Source organism: Salvelinus alpinus, chromosome 2 (assembly GCF_045679555.1).
Source record: "Salvelinus alpinus chromosome 2, SLU_Salpinus.1, whole genome shotgun sequence".
Taxonomy (NCBI): domain Eukaryota; kingdom Metazoa; phylum Chordata; class Actinopteri; order Salmoniformes; family Salmonidae; genus Salvelinus; species Salvelinus alpinus.
The window spans coordinates 2884718-2905040 of record NC_092087.1 but is presented as its reverse complement, the minus strand read 5'-3'; the positions used below and the strand labels follow the sequence as shown (position 1 = coordinate 2905040).

Here is a 20323-nt window from a genome sequence, read left to right as displayed (position 1 = left end):
TGTTAGCCTAGCGGAGTAAATGACAGTACTTCTGTTGGTGTTAGCCCAGCGGAGTAAATGACAGTACTTCTGTTGGTGTTAGCCCAGCGGAGTAAATGACAGTACTTCTGTTGGTGTTAGCCCAGCGGAGTAAATGACAGTACTTCTGTTGGTGTTAGCCCAGCGGAGTAAATGACAGTACTTCTGTTGGTGTTAGCCCAGCGGAGTAAATGACAGTACTTCTGTTGGTGTTAGCCCAGCGGAGTAAATGACAGTACTTCTGTTGGTGTTAGCCCAGCGGAGTAAATGACAGTACTTCTGTTGGTGTTAGCCCAGCGGAGTAAATGACAGTACTTCTGTTGGTGTTAGCCCAGCGGAGTAAATGACAGTACTTCTGTTGGTGTTAGCCCAGCGGAGTAAATGACAGTACTTCTGTTGGTGTTAGCCCAGCGGAGTAAATGACAGTACTTCTGTTGGTGTTAGCCCAGCGGAGTAAATGACAGTACTTCTGTTGGTGTTAGCCCAGCGGAGTAAATGACAGTACTTCTGTTGGTGTTAGCCCAGCGGAGTAAATGACAGTACTTCTGTTGGTGTTAGCCCAGCGGAGTAAATGACAGTACTTCTGTTGGTGTTAGCCCAGCGGAGTAAATGACAGTACTTCTGTTGGTGTTAGCCCAGCGGAGTAAATGACAGTACTTCTGTTGGTGTTAGCCCAGCGGAGTAAATGACAGTACTTCTGTTGGTGTTAGCCCAGCGGAGTAAATGACAGTACTTCTGTTGGTGTTAGCCCAGCGGAGTAAATGACAGTACTTCTGTTGGTGTTAGCCCAGCGGAGTAAATGACAGTACTTCTGTTGGCGTTAGCCTAGCGGAGTAAATGACAGTACTTCTGTTGGCGTTAGCCTAGCGGAGTAAATGACAGTACTTCTGTTGGCGTTAGCCTAGCGGAGTAAATGACAGTACTTCTGTTGGCGTTAGCCTAGCGGAGTAAATGACAGTACTTCTGTTGGCGTTAGCCTAGCGGAGTAAATGACAGTACTTCGGTTGGCGTTAGCCTAGCGGAGTAAATGACAGTACTTCGGTTGGCGTTAGCCTAGCGGAGTAAATGACAGTACTTCGGTTGGCGTTAGCCTAGCGGAGTAAATGACAGTACTTCTGTTGGCGTTAGCCTAGCGGAGTAAATGACAGTACTTCTGTTGGCGTTAGCCTAGCGGAGTAAATGACAGTACTTCTGTTGGCGTTAGCCTAGCGGAGTAAATGACAGTACTTCGGTTGGCGTTAGCCTAGCGGAGTAAATGACAGTACTTCGGTTGGCGTTAGCCTAGCGGAGTAAATGACAGTACTTCGGTTGGCGTTAGCCTAGCGGAGTAAATGACAGTACTTCTGTTGGCGTTAGCCTAGCGGAGTAAATGACAGTACTTCTGTTGGCGTTAGCCTAGCGGAGTAAATGACAGTACTTCGGTTGGCGTTAGCCTAGCGGAGTAAATGACAGTACTTCGGTTGGCGTTAGCCTAGCGGAGTAAATGACAGTACTTCGGTTGGCGTTAGCCTAGCGGAGTAAATGACAGTACTTCGGTTGGCGTTAGCCTAGCGGAGTAAATGACAGTACTTCGGTTGGCGTTAGCCTAGCGGAGTAAATGACAGTACTTCGGTTGGCGTTAGCCTAGCGGAGTAAATGACAGTACTTCGGTTGGCGTTAGCCTAGCGGAGTAAATGACAGTACTTCGGTTGGCGTTAGCCTAGCGGAGTAAATGACAGTACTTCGGTTGGCGTTAGCCTAGCGGAGTAAATGACAGTACTTCGGTTGGCGTTAGCCTAGCGGAGTAAATGACAGTACTTCGGTTGGCGTTAGCCTAGCGGAGTAAATGACAGTACTTCGGTTGGCGTTAGCCTAGCGGAGTAAATGACAGTACTTCGGTTGGCGTTAGCCTAGCGGAGTAAATGACAGTACTTCGGTTGGCGTTAGCCTAGCGGAGTAAATGACAGTACTTCGGTTGGCGTTAGCCTAGCGGAGTAAATGACAGTACTTCGGTTGGCGTTAGCCTAGCGGAGTAAATGACAGTACTTCGGTTGGCGTTAGCCTAGCGGAGTAAATGACAGTACTTCGGTTGGCGTTAGCCTAGCGGAGTAAATGACAGTACTTCGGTTGGCGTTAGCCTAGCGGAGTAAATGACAGTACTTCGGTTGGCGTTAGCCCAGCGGAGTAAATGACAGTACTTCGGTTGGTGTTAGCCCAGCGGAGTAAATGACAGTACTTCTGTTGGTGTTAGCCCAGCGGAGTAAATGACAGTACTTCTGTTGGTGTTAGCCCAGCGGAGTAAATGACAGTACTTCTGTTGGTGTTAGCCCAGCGGAGTAAATGACAGTACTTCTGTTGGTGTTAGCCCAGCGGAGTAAATGACAGTACTTCTGTTGGTGTTAGCCCAGCGGAGTAAATGACAGTACTTCTGTTGGTGTTAGCCCAGCGGAGTAAATGACAGTACTTCTGTTGGTGTTAGCCCAGCGGAGTAAATGACAGTACTTCTGTTGGTGTTAGCCCAGCGGAGTAAATGACAGTACTTCTGTTGGTGTTAGCCCAGCGGAGTAAATGACAGTACTTCTGTTGGTGTTAGCCCAGCGGAGTAAATGACAGTACTTCTGTTGGTGTTAGCCCAGCGGAGTAAATGACAGTACTTCTGTTGGTGTTAGCCCAGCGGAGTAAATGACAGTACTTCTGTTGGTGTTAGCCCAGCGGAGTAAATGACAGTACTTCTGTTGGTGTTAGCCCAGCGGAGTAAATGACAGTACTTCTGTTGGTGTTAGCCCAGCGGAGTAAATGACAGTACTTCTGTTGGTGTTAGCCCAGCGGAGTAAATGACAGTACTTCTGTTGGTGTTAGCCCAGCGGAGTAAATGACAGTACTTCTGTTGGTGTTAGCCCAGCGGAGTAAATGACAGTACTTCTGTTGGTGTTAGCCCAGCGGAGTAAATGACAGTACTTCTGTTGGTGTTAGCCCAGCGGAGTAAATGACAGTACTTCTGTTGGTGTTAGCCCAGCGGAGTAAATGACAGTACTTCTGTTGGTGTTAGCCCAGCGGAGTAAATGACAGTACTTCTGTTGGTGTTAGCCCAGCGGAGTAAATGACAGTACTTCTGTTGGTGTTAGCCCAGCGGAGTAAATGACAGTACTTCTGTTGGTGTTAGCCCAGCGGAGTAAATGACAGTACTTCTGTTGGTGTTAGCCCAGCGGAGTAAATGACAGTACTTCTGTTGGTGTTAGCCCAGCGGAGTAAATGACAGTACTTCGGTTGGTGTTAGCCCAGCGGAGTAAATGACAGTACTTCGGTTGGTGTTAGCCCAGCGGAGTAAATGACAGTACTTCGGTTGGTGTTAGCCCAGCGGAGTAAATGACAGTACTTCGGTTGGTGTTAGCCTAGCGGAGTAAATGACAGTACTTCGGTTGGTGTTAGCCTAGCGGAGTAAATGACAGTACTTCGGTTGGTGTTAGCCTAGCGGAGTAAATGACAGTACTTCGGTTGGTGTTAGCCTAGCGGAGTAAATGACAGTACTTCGGTTGGTGTTAGCCTAGCGGAGTAAATGACAGTACTTCGGTTGGTGTTAGCCTAGCGGAGTAAATGACAGTACTTCGGTTGGTGTTAGCCTAGCGGAGTAAATGACAGTACTTCGGTTGGTGTTAGCCTAGCGGAGTAAATGACAGTACTTCGGTTGGTGTTAGCCTAGCGGAGTAAATGACAGTACTTCGGTTGGTGTTAGCCTAGCGGAGTAAATGACAGTACTTCGGTTGGTGTTAGCCTAGCGGAGTAAATGACAGTACTTCTGTTGGTGTTAGCCTAGCGGAGTAAATGACAGTACTTCTGTTGGTGTTAGCCTAGCGGAGTAAATGACAGTACTTCGGTTGGTGTTAGCCTAGCGGAGTAAATGACAGTACTTCGGTTGGTGTTAGCCTAGCGGAGTAAATGACAGTACTTCGGTTGGTGTTAGCCTAGCGGAGTAAATGACAGTACTTCGGTTGGTGTTAGCCTAGCGGAGTAAATGACAGTACTTCGGTTGGTGTTAGCCTAGCGGAGTAAATGACAGTACTTCGGTTGGTGTTAGCCTAGCGGAGTAAATGACAGTACTTCGGTTGGTGTTAGCCTAGCGGAGTAAATGACAGTACTTCGGTTGGTGTTAGCCTAGCGGAGTAAATGACAGTACTTCGGTTGGTGTTAGCCTAGCGGAGTAAATGACAGTACTTCGGTTGGTGTTAGCCTAGCGGAGTAAATGACAGTACTTCGGTTGGTGTTAGCCTAGCGGAGTAAATGACAGTACTTCGGTTGGTGTTAGCCTAGCGGAGTAAATGACAGTACTTCGGTTGGTGTTAGCCTAGCGGAGTAAATGACAGTACTTCGGTTGGTGTTAGCCTAGCGGAGTAAATGACAGTACTTCGGTTGGTGTTAGCCTAGCGGAGTAAATGACAGTACTTCGGTTGGTGTTAGCCTAGCGGAGTAAATGACAGTACTTCGGTTGGTGTTAGCCTAGCGGAGTAAATGACAGTACTTCGGTTGGTGTTAGCCTAGCGGAGTAAATGACAGTACTTCGGTTGGTGTTAGCCTAGCGGAGTAAATGACAGTACTTCGGTTGGTGTTAGCCTAGCGGAGTAAATGACAGTACTTCGGTTGGTGTTAGCCTAGCGGAGTAAATGACAGTACTTCGGTTGGTGTTAGCCTAGCGGAGTAAATGACAGTACTTCGGTTGGTGTTAGCCTAGCGGAGTAAATGACAGTACTTCGGTTGGTGTTAGCCTAGCGGAGTAAATGACAGTACTTCGGTTGGTGTTAGCCTAGCGGAGTAAATGACAGTACTTCGGTTGGTGTTAGCCTAGCGGAGTAAATGACAGTACTTCGGTTGGTGTTAGCCTAGCGGAGTAAATGACAGTACTTCGGTTGGTGTTAGCCTAGCGGAGTAAATGACAGTACTTCGGTTGGTGTTAGCCTAGCGGAGTAAATGACAGTACTTCGGTTGGTGTTAGCCTAGCGGAGTAAATGACAGTACTTCGGTTGGTGTTAGCCTAGCGGAGTAAATGACAGTACTTCGGTTGGTGTTAGCCTAGCGGAGTAAATGACAGTACTTCGGTTGGTGTTAGCCTAGCGGAGTAAATGACAGTACTTCGGTTGGTGTTAGCCTAGCGGAGTAAATGACAGTACTTCGGTTGGTGTTAGCCTAGCGGAGTAAATGACAGTACTTCGGTTGGTGTTAGCCTAGCGGAGTAAATGACAGTACTTCGGTTGGTGTTAGCCTAGCGGAGTAAATGACAGTACTTCGGTTGGTGTTAGCCTAGCGGAGTAAATGACAGTACTTCGGTTGGTGTTAGCCTAGCGGAGTAAATGACAGTACTTCGGTTGGTGTTAGCCTAGCGGAGTAAATGACAGTACTTCGGTTGGTGTTAGCCTAGCGGAGTAAATGACAGTACTTCGGTTGGTGTTAGCCTAGCGGAGTAAATGACAGTACTTCGGTTGGTGTTAGCCTAGCGGAGTAAATGACAGTACTTCGGTTGGTGTTAGCCTAGCGGAGTAAATGACAGTACTTCGGTTGGTGTTAGCCTAGCGGAGTAAATGACAGTACTTCGGTTGGTGTTAGCCTAGCGGAGTAAATGACAGTACTTCGGTTGGTGTTAGCCTAGCGGAGTAAATGACAGTACTTCGGTTGGTGTTAGCCTAGCGGAGTAAATGACAGTACTTCGGTTGGTGTTAGCCTAGCGGAGTAAATGACAGTACTTCGGTTGGTGTTAGCCTAGCGGAGTAAATGACAGTACTTCGGTTGGTGTTAGCCTAGCGGAGTAAATGACAGTACTTCGGTTGGTGTTAGCCTAGCGGAGTAAATGACAGTACTTCGGTTGGTGTTAGCCTAGCGGAGTAAATGACAGTACTTCGGTTGGTGTTAGCCTAGCGGAGTAAATGACAGTACTTCGGTTGGTGTTAGCCTAGCGGAGTAAATGACAGTACTTCGGTTGGTGTTAGCCTAGCGGAGTAAATGACAGTACTTCGGTTGGTGTTAGCCTAGCGGAGTAAATGACAGTACTTCGGTTGGTGTTAGCCTAGCGGAGTAAATGACAGTACTTCGGTTGGTGTTAGCCTAGCGGAGTAAATGACAGTACTTCGGTTGGTGTTAGCCCAGCGGAGTAAATGACAGTACTTCGGTTGGTGTTAGCCCAGCGGAGTAAATGACAGTACTTCGGTTGGTGTTAGCCCAGCGGAGTAAATGACAGTACTTCGGTTGGTGTTAGCCCAGCGGAGTAAATGACAGTACTTCGGTTGGTGTTAGCCCAGCGGAGTAAATGACAGTACTTCGGTTGGTGTTAGCCCAGCGGAGTAAATGACAGTACTTCGGTTGGTGTTAGCCCAGCGGAGTAAATGACAGTACTTCGGTTGGTGTTAGCCCAGCGGAGTAAATGACAGTACTTCGGTTGGTGTTAGCCCAGCGGAGTAAATGACAGTACTTCGGTTGGTGTTAGCCCAGCGGAGTAAATGACAGTACTTCGGTTGGTGTTAGCCCAGCGGAGTAAATGACAGTACTTCGGTTGGTGTTAGCCCAGCGGAGTAAATGACAGTACTTCGGTTGGTGTTAGCCCAGCGGAGTAAATGACAGTACTTCGGTTGGTGTTAGCCCAGCGGAGTAAATGACAGTACTTCGGTTGGTGTTAGCCCAGCGGAGTAAATGACAGTACTTCGGTTGGTGTTAGCCCAGCGGAGTAAATGACAGTACTTCGGTTGGTGTTAGCCCAGCGGAGTAAATGACAGTACTTCGGTTGGTGTTAGCCCAGCGGAGTAAATGACAGTACTTCGGTTGGTGTTAGCCCAGCGGAGTAAATGACAGTACTTCGGTTGGTGTTAGCCCAGCGGAGTAAATGACAGTACTTCGGTTGGTGTTAGCCCAGCGGAGTAAATGACAGTACTTCGGTTGGTGTTAGCCCAGCGGAGTAAATGACAGTACTTCGGTTGGTGTTAGCCTAGCGGAGTAAATGACAGTACTTCGGTTGGTGTTAGCCTAGCGGAGTAAATGACAGTACTTCGGTTGGTGTTAGCCCAGCGGAGTAAATGACAGTACTTCGGTTGGTGTTAGCCCAGCGGAGTAAATGACAGTACTTCGGTTGGTGTTAGCCCAGCGGAGTAAATGACAGTACTTCGGTTGGTGTTAGCCCAGCGGAGTAAATGACAGTACTTCGGTTGGTGTTAGCCCAGCGGAGTAAATGACAGTACTTCGGTTGGTGTTAGCCCAGCGGAGTAAATGACAGTACTTCGGTTGGTGTTAGCCCAGCGGAGTAAATGACAGTACTTCGGTTGGTGTTAGCCCAGCGGAGTAAATGACAGTACTTCGGTTGGTGTTAGCCCAGCGGAGTAAATGACAGTACTTCGGTTGGTGTTAGCCCAGCGGAGTAAATGACAGTACTTCGGTTGGTGTTAGCCCAGCGGAGTAAATGACAGTACTTCGGTTGGTGTTAGCCCAGCGGAGTAAATGACAGTACTTCGGTTGGTGTTAGCCCAGCGGAGTAAATGACAGTACTTCGGTTGGTGTTAGCCCAGCGGAGTAAATGACAGTACTTCGGTTGGTGTTAGCCCAGCGGAGTAAATGACAGTACTTCGGTTGGTGTTAGCCCAGCGGAGTAAATGACAGTACTTCGGTTGGTGTTAGCCCAGCGGAGTAAATGACAGTACTTCGGTTGGTGTTAGCCCAGCGGAGTAAATGACAGTACTTCGGTTGGTGTTAGCCCAGCGGAGTAAATGACAGTACTTCGGTTGGTGTTAGCCCAGCGGAGTAAATGACAGTACTTCGGTTGGTGTTAGCCCAGCGGAGTAAATGACAGTACTTCGGTTGGTGTTAGCCCAGCGGAGTAAATGACAGTACTTCGGTTGGTGTTAGCCCAGCGGAGTAAATGACAGTACTTCGGTTGGTGTTAGCCCAGCGGAGTAAATGACAGTACTTCGGTTGGTGTTAGCCCAGCGGAGTAAATGACAGTACTTCGGTTGGTGTTAGCCCAGCGGAGTAAATGACAGTACTTCGGTTGGTGTTAGCCCAGCGGAGTAAATGACAGTACTTCGGTTGGTGTTAGCCCAGCGGAGTAAATGACAGTACTTCGGTTGGTGTTAGCCCAGCGGAGTAAATGACAGTACTTCGGTTGGTGTTAGCCCAGCGGAGTAAATGACAGTACTTCGGTTGGTGTTAGCCCAGCGGAGTAAATGACAGTACTTCGGTTGGTGTTAGCCCAGCGGAGTAAATGACAGTACTTCGGTTGGTGTTAGCCCAGCGGAGTAAATGACAGTACTTCGGTTGGTGTTAGCCCAGCGGAGTAAATGACAGTACTTCGGTTGGTGTTAGCCCAGCGGAGTAAATGACAGTACTTCGGTTGGTGTTAGCCCAGCGGAGTAAATGACAGTACTTCGGTTGGTGTTAGCCCAGCGGAGTAAATGACAGTACTTCGGTTGGTGTTAGCCCAGCGGAGTAAATGACAGTACTTCGGTTGGTGTTAGCCCAGCGGAGTAAATGACAGTACTTCGGTTGGTGTTAGCCCAGCGGAGTAAATGACAGTACTTCGGTTGGTGTTAGCCCAGCGGAGTAAATGACAGTACTTCGGTTGGTGTTAGCCCAGCGGAGTAAATGACAGTACTTCGGTTGGTGTTAGCCCAGCGGAGTAAATGACAGTACTTCGGTTGGTGTTAGCCCAGCGGAGTAAATGACAGTACTTCGGTTGGTGTTAGCCCAGCGGAGTAAATGACAGTACTTCGGTTGGTGTTAGCCCAGCGGAGTAAATGACAGTACTTCGGTTGGTGTTAGCCCAGCGGAGTAAATGACAGTACTTCGGTTGGTGTTAGCCCAGCGGAGTAAATGACAGTACTTCGGTTGGTGTTAGCCCAGCGGAGTAAATGACAGTACTTCGGTTGGTGTTAGCCCAGCGGAGTAAATGACAGTACTTCGGTTGGTGTTAGCCCAGCGGAGTAAATGACAGTACTTCGGTTGGTGTTAGCCCAGCGGAGTAAATGACAGTACTTCGGTTGGTGTTAGCCCAGCGGAGTAAATGACAGTACTTCGGTTGGTGTTAGCCTAGCTAGAGGTAATCACGGAAAGCCAGAGGTAAAACTGGGCATCAGGGGATCCAACAGTAATATATATATATATAAATACAGAGACCAATAATACCTGTTCTCCTTGTGTGAACTCATTCACTCCTCTTCAAGGATTTAAAAGTATTGTAACAAGATAACTGTAGCTGTCAGTTAGCCGAGGGAAATCCCTGTTGTGTACCATTCACTATAACTGATGTGTTTCTGTCCCCCAGCATGTGAAGTGTCGTTCGACAACTGTCCAGTCCCTGTGGAGAATGTAATAGGAGAAGTAGGAGGAGGCTTCAAGGTGATGTCACTTCCCTTTTCCCTCTGTTATATGCTAGTGATGTGCAGTTATTTTTCAACGTCTCTTCACTAGCTGGAGAGTCATTCTTTTTTATTTTATTTAACTAGGCAAGTCCGTTAAGAACAAATTCATATTTACAATGACAGCCTACCCCGGCCAAATTGTGTGCCGCCCTATGGGACTCCCAATCACAGCCGGTTGTGATACAGTCTGGAATCGAACCAGGGTCTGTAGTGACTCCTCTTGCACTGAGATACAGTGCGTTAGACCGCTGCGCCACTCAGGAGCCCCTGATTAGTTTTTCTGAGTGATTTGTTAATTTTAGTTGTTCGTTTGACCTACTAGTGCTGCCCGCAATGAGTCCTACAGCAGGATTAATAGATGCTCAGCGGCTCCAGAGACTTGCTCCGACCACCGACTGTCTGTCCTGTGCTCCGACTGTCTGTCCTGTGCGCCGACCACCGACTGTCTGTCTGTCCTGTGCTCCGACCACCGACTGTCTGTCTGTCCTGTGCTCCGACCACCGACTGTCTGTCTGTCCTGTGCTCCGACCACCGACTGTCTGTCCTGTGCTCCGACCACCGACTGTCTGTCCTGTGCTCCGACCACCGACTGTCTGTCTGTCCTGTGCTCCGACTGTCTGTCTGTCCTGTGCTCCGACCACCGACTGTCTGTCTGTCCTGTGCTCCGACCACCGACTGTCTGTCTGTCCTGTGCTCCGACTGTCTGTCTGTCCTGTGCTCCGACTGTCTGTCTGTCCTGTGCTCCGACTGTCTGTCTGTCCTGTGCTCCGACTGTCTGTCTGTCCTGTGCTCCGACTGTCTGTCTGTCCTGTGCTCCGACCACCGACTGTCTGTCCTGTGCTCCGACTGTCTGTCCTGTGCTCCGACTGTCTGTCCTGTGCTCCGACCACCGACTGTCTGTCCTATGTCCGCAGGGAAATGGATCATGAGGATAGAGAACAAAACTACATGTTTAGATGCCTTGTGTTTCTGCGCTGAAGACCTTTGCACTACGTTTTTGCCCATTTGAAGAACATTCAAAAAGCCTACAAGGCTCCTTGCCGCGTCATTTGCATGGTGTATTGGTGCAACGGTTAACTGTCACCATTTAGTTTTGAATGGATTACCATATCTTTGTACACGTGTTTTCACTCAAACCTTTACTGATTCTCTGTATGTGTCACTATCCAGGTAGCGATGAACATCCTCAACTCTGGCAGGTTCAGTATGGGCAGCGCCGGCTCTGGAATGATCAAGAAGCTCATCGGTATAAAAGCTGTAGATGATGAGAAGCTCCTAATGATGATAATGGTTATAGTAATGATGATTATGGTTATAGTAATGATGATAATGATGGTATGTCTCCCTCTCCAGAGATGACAGCAGAGTACGCTGGCAGCAGGAAACAGTTTGGTAAGAACCTCAGTGAGTTTGGGATGATCCAAGAGAAGTTTGCAGTGATGGCCCAGAATGCATTTGTGATGGAGAGCATGGCGTACCTGACGGCTGGGATGATGGATCGACCGGGGGTCCCTGACTGTTCTCTAGAGGCTGCTATGGTTAAGGTACTTTCACTACCACTATACAGTGGTGTAACTAATACTACTGCTATTAAAACTACTACTGCTGCTACTACTAATACTGCTGCAACTACTAATACTGCTGCTGGGCACTGGTACCAAGTCAATGTGGAGGCTATATACAGGGGGTACCGGTACAGAGTCAATGTGGAGGCTATATACAGGGGGTACCGGTACAGAGTCAATGTGGAGGCTATATACAGGGGGTACCGGTACAGAGTCAATGTGGAGACTATATACAGGGGGTACCGATACAGAGTCAATGTGGAGGCTATATACAGGGGGTACCGGTACAGAGTCAATGTGGAGGCTATATACAGGGGGTACCGGTACAGAGTCAATGTGGAGACTATATACAGGGGGTACCGGTTCAGAGTCAATGTGGAGGCTATATACAGGGGGTACCGGTACCGAGTCAATGTGGAGGCTATATACAGGGGGTACCGGTACAGAGTCAATGTGGAGGCTATATACAGGGGGTACCGGTTCAGAGTCAATGTGGAGGCTATATACAGGGGGTACCGGTACAGAGTCAATGTGGAGGCTATATACAGGGGGTACCGGTACAGAGTCAATGTGGAGACTATATACAGGGGGTACCGGTACCGAGTCAATGTGGAGACTATATACAGGGGGTACCGGTGTGGGGTACAGGTTAGTCGAGGTAATTTGTAAAGTGACTATGCATAGATGATAAACAGCGAGTAGCAGCAGCGTAAAAACAAAGGGGGGGGTCAATTTAAATAGTCCGGGTGGCCATTTGATTAATTGTTTAGCAGTCTTATGGCTTGGGGGTAGAAACTGTTAAATCAAATCAAATGTATTTATAAAGCCCTTCTAACATCAGCTGATATCTCAAAGTGCTGTACAGAAACCCAGCCAAACCCAGCCCACCCAGAAGCACGGTGGCTAGGAAAAACTCCCTAGAAAGGCCAGAACCTAGGAAGAAACCTAGAGAGGAACCAGGCTATGAGGGGTGGCCAGTCCTCTTCTGGCTGTGCCGGGTGGAGATTATAACAGAACATGGCCAAGATGTTCAAACGTTCATAAATGACCAGCAGGGTCAAATAATAATAATCACAGTGATTGTCGAGGTTGGAGCAAGTCAGCACCTCAGGAGTAAATGTCAGTTGGCTTTTCATAGCCGATCATTCAGAGTATCTCTACCGCTCCTGCTGTCTCTAGAGAGATGAAAACAGCAGGTCTGGGACAGGGAGCACGTCCGGTGAACAGGTCAGGGTTCCATAGCCGCAGGCAGAACAGTTGAAACTGGAGCAGCAGCACGACCAGGTGGACTGGGGACAGCAAGGAGTCATCAGGCCAGGTAGTCCTGAGGCATGGTCCTAGGGCTCAGGTCCTCCGAGAGAGAGAAAGAAATAGAGAATTAGAGAAAGCATACTTAAATTCATACAGAACACTGGATAAGACAGGAGAAGTACTCCAGATATAACAGACTGACTCTAGCCCCCCGACACAAACTACTGCAGCATAAATACTGGAGGCTGAGACAGGAGGGGTTGGGAGACACTGTGGCCCCGTCCGACGATACCCTCAGACAGGGCCAAACAGGCAGGATAAGGAGCCTTTTGGTCCTAGACTTGGTATAGAGGTCCTGGATGTCAAGAAGCTTGGCCCCAGTGATGTATTGGGCTGTTCACACTACCCTCTGTAGCGCCTTATGGTCAGATGCTGAGCAGTTGCCATACCAGGCGGTGATGCAACCGGTCAGGATGCTCTCGATGGTGCAGCTGTAGAACCTTTTGAGTATCTGGGGACCCATGCCAAATGTTTTCAGTCTCCTGAAGGGGAAAAGGTGTTGTCGTGCCCTCTCCACAACTGTCTTGGTGTGTTTGGACCGTGATAGTTGGTTGGTGATGTGGACATCAAGGAACTTGAAACTCTCGACCCGCTCCACTTCAGCCCCGCCACCTCCTTTACCTGTAGTCCACAATCAGCTCCTTTGTCTTGCTCACATTGAGGGAGATTTTGTTGGCCTGACACCACACTGCCAGGTCTCTGACCTCCCTCCTATAGGCTCTCTCATCGTTGTCGGTGATCAGGCCTTCCGCTGTTGTTGTCAGCAAACTTAATGATGGTATTGGAGTCGTGATTGGCTATGCAGTCGTGGGTGAACAGGGAGTACAGGAGGGGACTGAGCACGCACCCCCGAGGGGCCCCAGTGTTGAGGATCAGCGTGGCGGATGTGTTGTTGCCTACCCTTATCACCTAACTACCAACGTGAGTGCTACAGGGCGGTAATCACATAGGCAGGTTACCTTTGCTTCATTGGGCACATGGACTATGGTGGTCTGTTTGAAACATGTAGGTATTACAGACTCAGTCAGGGAGAGGTTGAAAATGTCAGTGAAGACACTTGCTAGCATGCTTTGAGTACAAATCAAATTGAATTGGTCACTTGTTTAGCAGGTTATTGCGGGTGTAGCATTATGCTTGTAGTCCAGGCGGTGATACAGCCCGACAGGATGCTCTCAATTGTGCATCTATAAAAGTTTGTGGATCTTAAGGGCCAAGCCACATTTTTTCAGCTTCCTGAGGTTGAAGAGGCGCTGTTGTGCCTTCTTCACCACACTGTCTGTGTGGGTGGACCATTTCAGATCATCAGTGATGTGTACTCCGAGGAATTTAAAACTTTCCACCTTCTCCACTGCTGTCCCGTCAATGTGGATAGGGGCGTGCTCCCTCTGCTGTTTCCTGGAGTCCACGATCATCTCCTTTGTTTTGTTGACGTTAAGGGAGAGGTTATTTTCCTGGCACCACTCTGCCAGGGTCCTCACCTCCTCCCTGTAGGCTGTCTCGTCATTGTTGGTAATCAGGCCTACTATGGTTGTGTCGTCTGCAAACTTGATTGAGTTGGAGGCATGTGTGGCCACGCAGTCATGGGTGAACAGGGAGTTCCGGAGAGGGCTGAGCACGCACCCTTATGGGGCCCCTGTGTTGAGGATCTGTGAAGTGGAGGTGTTGTTTCCTACCTTCACCACCTGAGGGTGGCCCGTCAGGAAGTCCAGGACCCAGTTGCACAGGGCGGGGTTCAGACCCAGGGCCCTGAGCTTGATGATGAGCTTGGAGGGTACGATGGTGTTAAAAAAATGTAGTCGTGATCTGATTTGCCAAAGGTAGGACGGGGGGCCTTGTAGGCATCCCGGAAGAGAGAATAGCAGTGGTCGAGTGTTTTTCCAGCACGAGTACTACAGTCAATGTGTTGATAGAACTTCAGTAGCTTTTTCCTCAAATTTGCTTTAGTCCCCGGCTACAATAAATGTTGTTTCCAGTTTGCATAAAGTCCAGTGTAGTTCCTTGAGAGCAGTCGTGGTATCGGCTTGAGGTGGAATATACACAGCTGTGACTAATTATTTATTCCTTTATGCGCTATCTACTGAGAACCCAGCTGGCTGTATGGACGGGAACAGTATATCCAGAGAGAGCCATGATTGCGTGAAACAGAGTATGTTACAGTCCCTAATGTATCTCTGGAAAGAGATCCTCGCCCTGAGCTCGTCTACTTTATTGTCCAGGGACTGAACATTAGGGAGTAATATACTCTGAATCGGTGGATGGAGTGCCACTCCGAGTCTTGGAGCAGCCTCTGCAATAAGTTACATTGCCCTGGGGGTGCGAACAAAGAATCCAATTCGGGAAAGTCGTATTCCTGGTAGTAATGCGTATCAGGAGGTATTCTACCTCAGGCGAGCAATACCTCGAGATGTCTTTAATATTAGACACACTACTGTTACACTATAGACACACTACTGTTACACTATAGACACACTGCTGTTACACTATAGAGACGCTGCTGTTACACTATAGACACACTGCTGTTACACTATAGACACACTGCTGTTACACTATAGACACACTGCTGTTACACTATAGACACACTGCTGTTACACTATAGACACACTGCTGTTACACTATAGACACACTGCTGTTACACTATAGACACGCTACTGTTACACTATAGACACACTGCTGTTACACTATAGACACGCTACTGTTACACTATAGACACACTGCTGTTACACTATAGACACGCTACTGTTACACTATAGACACACTGCTGTTACACTATAGACACACTGCTGTTACACTATAGACACACTGCTGTTACACTATAGACACACTGCTGTTACACTATAGACACACTGCTGTTACACTATAGACACGCTACTGTTACACTATAGACACACTGCTGTTACACTATAGACACGCTACTGTTACACTATAGACACACTGCTGTTACACTATAGACACGCTACTGTTACACTATAGACACACTGCTGTTACACTATAGACACACTGCTGTTACACTATAGACACACTGCTGTTACACTATAGACACACTGCTGTTACACTATAGACACGCTACTGTTACACTATAGACACGCTGCTGTTACACTATAGACACGCTGCTGTTACACTATAGACACGCTGCTGTTACACTATAGACACGCTGCTGTTACACTATAGACACGCTGCTGTTACACTATAGACACGCTGCTGTTACACTATAGACACGCTGCTGTTACACTATAGACACGCTACTGTTACACTATAGACACGCTGCTGTTACACTATAGACACACTGCTGTTACACTATAGACACACTGCTGTTACACTATAGACACACTGCTGTTACACTATAGACACACTGCTGTTACACTATAGACACACTGCTGTTACACTATAGACACACTGCTGTTACACTATAGACACACTGCTGTTACACTATAGACACACTGCTGTTACGCTATAGACACACTGCTGTTACGCTATAGACACACTGCTGTTACACTATAGACACACTGCTGTTACACTATAGACACGCTGCTGTTACACTATAGACACGCTGCTGTTACACTATAGACACACTGCTGTTACACTATAGACACACTGCTGTTACACTATAGACACACTGCTGTTACACTATAGACACACTGCTGTTACACTATAGACACACTGCTGTTACACTATAGACACACTGCTGTTACACTATAGACACACTGCTGTTACACTATAGACACACTGCTGTTACACTATAGACACACTGCTGTTACGCTATAGACACACTGCTGTTACGCTATAGACACACTGCTGTTACACTATAGACACACTGCTGTTACACTATAGACACACTGCTGTTACACTATAGACACGCTGCTGTTACACTATAGACACGCTGCTGTTACACTATAGACACACTGCTGTTACACTATAGACACACTGCTGTTACACTATAGACACACTGCTGTTACACTATAGACACACTGCTGTTACATGACAGAGTACCTTATTGTCTGTCTTTGCTCACCTCTCTCTCTGCAGGTGTTCAGCTCTGAGGGAGGCTGGATCTGTGTGTCTGAGGCTCTGCAGGTTCTAGGAGGGCTGGGCTACACTAAGAACTATCCCTACGAACGCTACCTCAGAGACTGCCGTATCCTGCTCATCTTCGAGGTATCACACAAACACACAGTGCAGTATTTCTCCTTTAATAACAGAGAGCTATACAGAGTTAACCGTGTAGTAACCATGTAGTGTCCACCAGAGGGCAGATGTCCACCTTGACAGACTAGATACTAGTGATTCGCGGGTTGACTGATAACTCAGTCCCTGTGGTTCTATCCACGGGGCGTACGGGTTTGGGGGTCCTGAACTATTGTGTGGCTGAAGGGCGGGTAGGTGGGTGGCGGGTAGGTGGGTGGGTGGCGAGCGGGTGGGTGGCGAGCGGGTGGAATAAAGAGAAACAATACATTCATTTATATTTCTTGTGCAATTTATATCTATAGGCTACATTGTGGTTCTTCTTTCATTATTTTAGGCTATCTGGTATTAGTGCATAAGCCTAAACTTTAGGGCTTAACTGTACGTGGGCCCAATATGGCTTAACTGTACGTGGGCCCAATATGGCTTAACTGTACGTGGGCCCAATATGGCTTAACTGTACGTGGGCCCAATATGGCTTAACTGTACGTGGGCCCAATATGGCTTAACTGTACGTGGGCCCAATATGGCTTAACTGTACCTGGGCCCAATATGGCTTAACTGTACCTGGGCCCAATATGGCTTAACTGTACCTGGGCCCAATATGGCTTAACTGTACCTGGGCCCAATATGGCTTAACTGTACCTGGGCCCAATATGGCTTAACTGTACGTGGGCCCAATATGGCTTAACTGTACGTGGGCCCAATATGGCTTAACTGTACGTGGGCCCAATATGGCTTAACTGTACGTGGGCCCAATATGGCTTAACTGTACCTGGACCCAATATGGCTTAACTGTACCTGGGACCAATAGCCTACAGAGCCAAATAATGATTTTGGGAACAGGCAGAAAAAGTAGTTAAAAAAAAAATTAAGTACATTGTTGAAGTTTAATTCAATAAGACAAACGCTGTAAAAGAGGATGACAGCAGTGCTGGCTATGGTATGTGGTGATGTAGTTACCATAGCCAGTACTGCTATCTCCCTGTATGTGTGATTCAAATAGGCCTATGGTATGTGGTGATGTAGTTACCATAGCCAGCACTGCTATCTCCCTGTATGTGTGATTCAAATAGGCCTATGGTATGTGGTGATGTAGTTACCATAGCCAGTACTGCTATCTCCCTGTATGTGTGATTCAAATAGGCCTATGGCATGTCAAGGGAATGGCACGCTCAGATGGGTTAGATGGACACTTGAAATCTGGACACTGACTGTAGGTCTGTAACCTCTCACATGGCCTTAATATTAACTCCTGCCGAATTAAGCATTTATTACAGTAAAATTATACACCAAATGTAGGCAACATTATGACTCGGGAACAGGAGTGGAGAAATATGATTGATTTATTTCTGCATCTTGAGAGAATGCAGTGCTCAGTTAGAAACCATCTGTAGAGGCGCTGGCTTCAACATAATAACTGATAGTATTTCAACCACGTGAGATTTCAGTTCGGCTTCAATGTATATTTGATTAGAAACCCCCTGGGTCGTTTTCACAGCTTTCTTTCTCCTTAACCGGTCAAACTGATCATCGTTTTGGACATTTTGCACAGAAAATCTTTCCCGACTTGTTTATTTATTTATATGTATATTTTTGTTGGTGTTATTGTGTTTTCTCCCCGGTCCCTAAAATGTCTCAGAATACAAATATTCCAAAACATGCATTCTGTTTGCAATAAGGCACTAAAGTAAAACTGTAAAAAATGTGGCAGAAATTAAATTTTAAGTCCTGAATACCAAGCGTTATATATGGGGCAAATCCAACACGTCACTGAGTACCACTCATATTTTCAAGCATGGTGGTGGCTGCATCATGTTATGGGTATGTTTGTCATCGGCAAGGACTAGGGTTTTTGGGGGGGGTAAAAATAAACGGAATACAGCTAAGCACAAGCAAAATCCTAGAGGAAAACCTGGTTGTCTGCTTTCCAACACTGGGAGACAAATTCACCTTTCAGCAGGACGACAACCTAAAACACAAGGCCAAATCTACACTGGAGTTGCTTACCGAGATGACGTTGAATGTTCCTGAGTGGCCTAGTTACAGTTTTGACTTAAATCAGCTGGGAAATGTATGGCATTTGTGAAAAATGGCTGTCTAGCAATGATCAACAACCAATTTGATAGAGCTGCAAGAATTATAAAAATAATAACGTGCAAATAATCCAGGTTAGGGTTGGGCGATATCCAGATTTCCATACTGTTTCTGTATTCCGGGGTATACGGTATTACCAAATGGCGCACAACAATTTAGTCAACAGGAATCTTCTTGCTCTAACCAAGAGGCTTGATCTTGACACCTAGCCACTTAACTAGCAAGTTAGCAAATCAAATGCATAGCTGGAACCCAGAACTGAATATAATTTATTTGACACATCTTAGATTTCTTATAGTTATACTTATTGTAAGCAGTGGTGTGTGCTGCCCCTTGCGAAAAATCAGTCTGTATTTTGAAGTACCTCGGTATACAGTATAAATTAGGCCCAAGCCTAATCCAGGTGTGCAAAGCTCTTTCCCAGAAACACTCACAGCTGTAATTGCTCCCGAAGGTGACTCGGGGGTGTGAATACTTATGTAAATTAGGTTTCTGTATTTAATTTTCAATAAATGTGTAAACATTTCTCAACATGATTTTCCCTTTTCTTTACGGTGTAATGTATGTAGATGGGTGAACAAATAATATTTAATCAATTTTGAATTGGGTCTGTAACAACACCAACAACATGTGGAGTAAGTCAAGGGGTGTGAATACTTTATGAAGGCTCTGTATCAGTCAAGGGGTGTGAATACTTTATGAAGGCTCTGTATCAGTCAAGGGGTGTGAATACTTTATGAAGGCTCTGTATCAGTCAAGGGGTGTGAATACTTTCTGAAGGCTCTGAATCAGTCAAGGGGTGTGAATACTTTCTGAAGGCTCTGTATCAGTCAAGGGGTGTGAATACTTTCTGAAGGCTCTGTATCAGTCAAGGGGTGTGAATACTTTCTGAAGGCTCTGTATCAGTCAAGGGGTGTGAATACTTTCTGAAGACTCTGTATCAGTCAAGGGGTGTGAATACTTTCTGAAGGCTCTGTATCAGTCAAGGGGTGTGAATACTTTCTGAAGGCTCTGTATCAGTCAAGGGGTGTGAATACTTTCTGAAGGCTCTGAATCAGTCAAGGGGTGTGAATACTTTCTGAAGGCTCTGTATCAGTCAAGGGGTGTGAATACTTTCTGAAGGCTCTGTATCAGTCAAGGGGTGTGAATACTTTATGAAGGCTCTGTATCAGTCAAGGGGTGTGAATACTTTATGAAGGCTCTGAATCTACTGTAGATATGAACATGTTAGATTGTCGTTATGAAGAGGTCTTTACTTGACGTTGTGTTCTGTCTCTTCAGGGCACCAATGAGATCCTGAGGATGTACATAGCTCTGACTGGGATGCAGTACGCTGGAAAAATACTGACAGGCAAAATCAAGTAAGTAACTTTTTGGGCGACCTGACCAAATTCATATAGAAATGTGAGTTATAGATCTGTCATTCTCATTGAAACCAAGTCTAAGAAGTGGTAGATCTGTTCTATTTGTGCTATATCAATGTCTTAGTTTTTGCGTCTTTTGGTTTTGTACACCAGCTGAATATACTATTTTTGGTTTTGGAAAACATATTTCACAGCAGTTTAGATGGTACAATTATACTCTACACTATACTTGCTTGTTTTGTCACGAACTGAAATTAGGCTAACTATTACAATTTTAGCAACCAGGAAATGGTGGTGGGATTTCTGCATATTGCACCTTTTTAAGATAAATGACATAACCAAAAGTATGTGGACACGTGCTTGTCGAACATCTCATTCCCAAAATCATGGGCATTAATATGGAGTTGTTCCCCCTTTGCTGCTG

The 20323-nt window shown here is 46.8% G+C and overlaps 1 protein-coding gene across 1 annotated transcript in view; it reads left to right on the top strand.

Moving 5' to 3' along the window:
• The window catches only part of acad9 (acyl-CoA dehydrogenase family, member 9), a 44505-nt gene that overhangs the window by 8594 nt on the left and 15588 nt on the right, over nt 1-20323 (top strand). The window contains exons 8-12 of the mRNA XM_071364969.1: nt 9287-9360; nt 10554-10629; nt 10737-10927; nt 16283-16411; nt 19817-19896. Of these exons, the coding sequence (XP_071221070.1) occupies nt 9287-9360; nt 10554-10629; nt 10737-10927; nt 16283-16411; nt 19817-19896 (550 nt within the window). The remainder of the gene's footprint in view (nt 1-9286; nt 9361-10553; nt 10630-10736; nt 10928-16282; nt 16412-19816; nt 19897-20323) is intronic.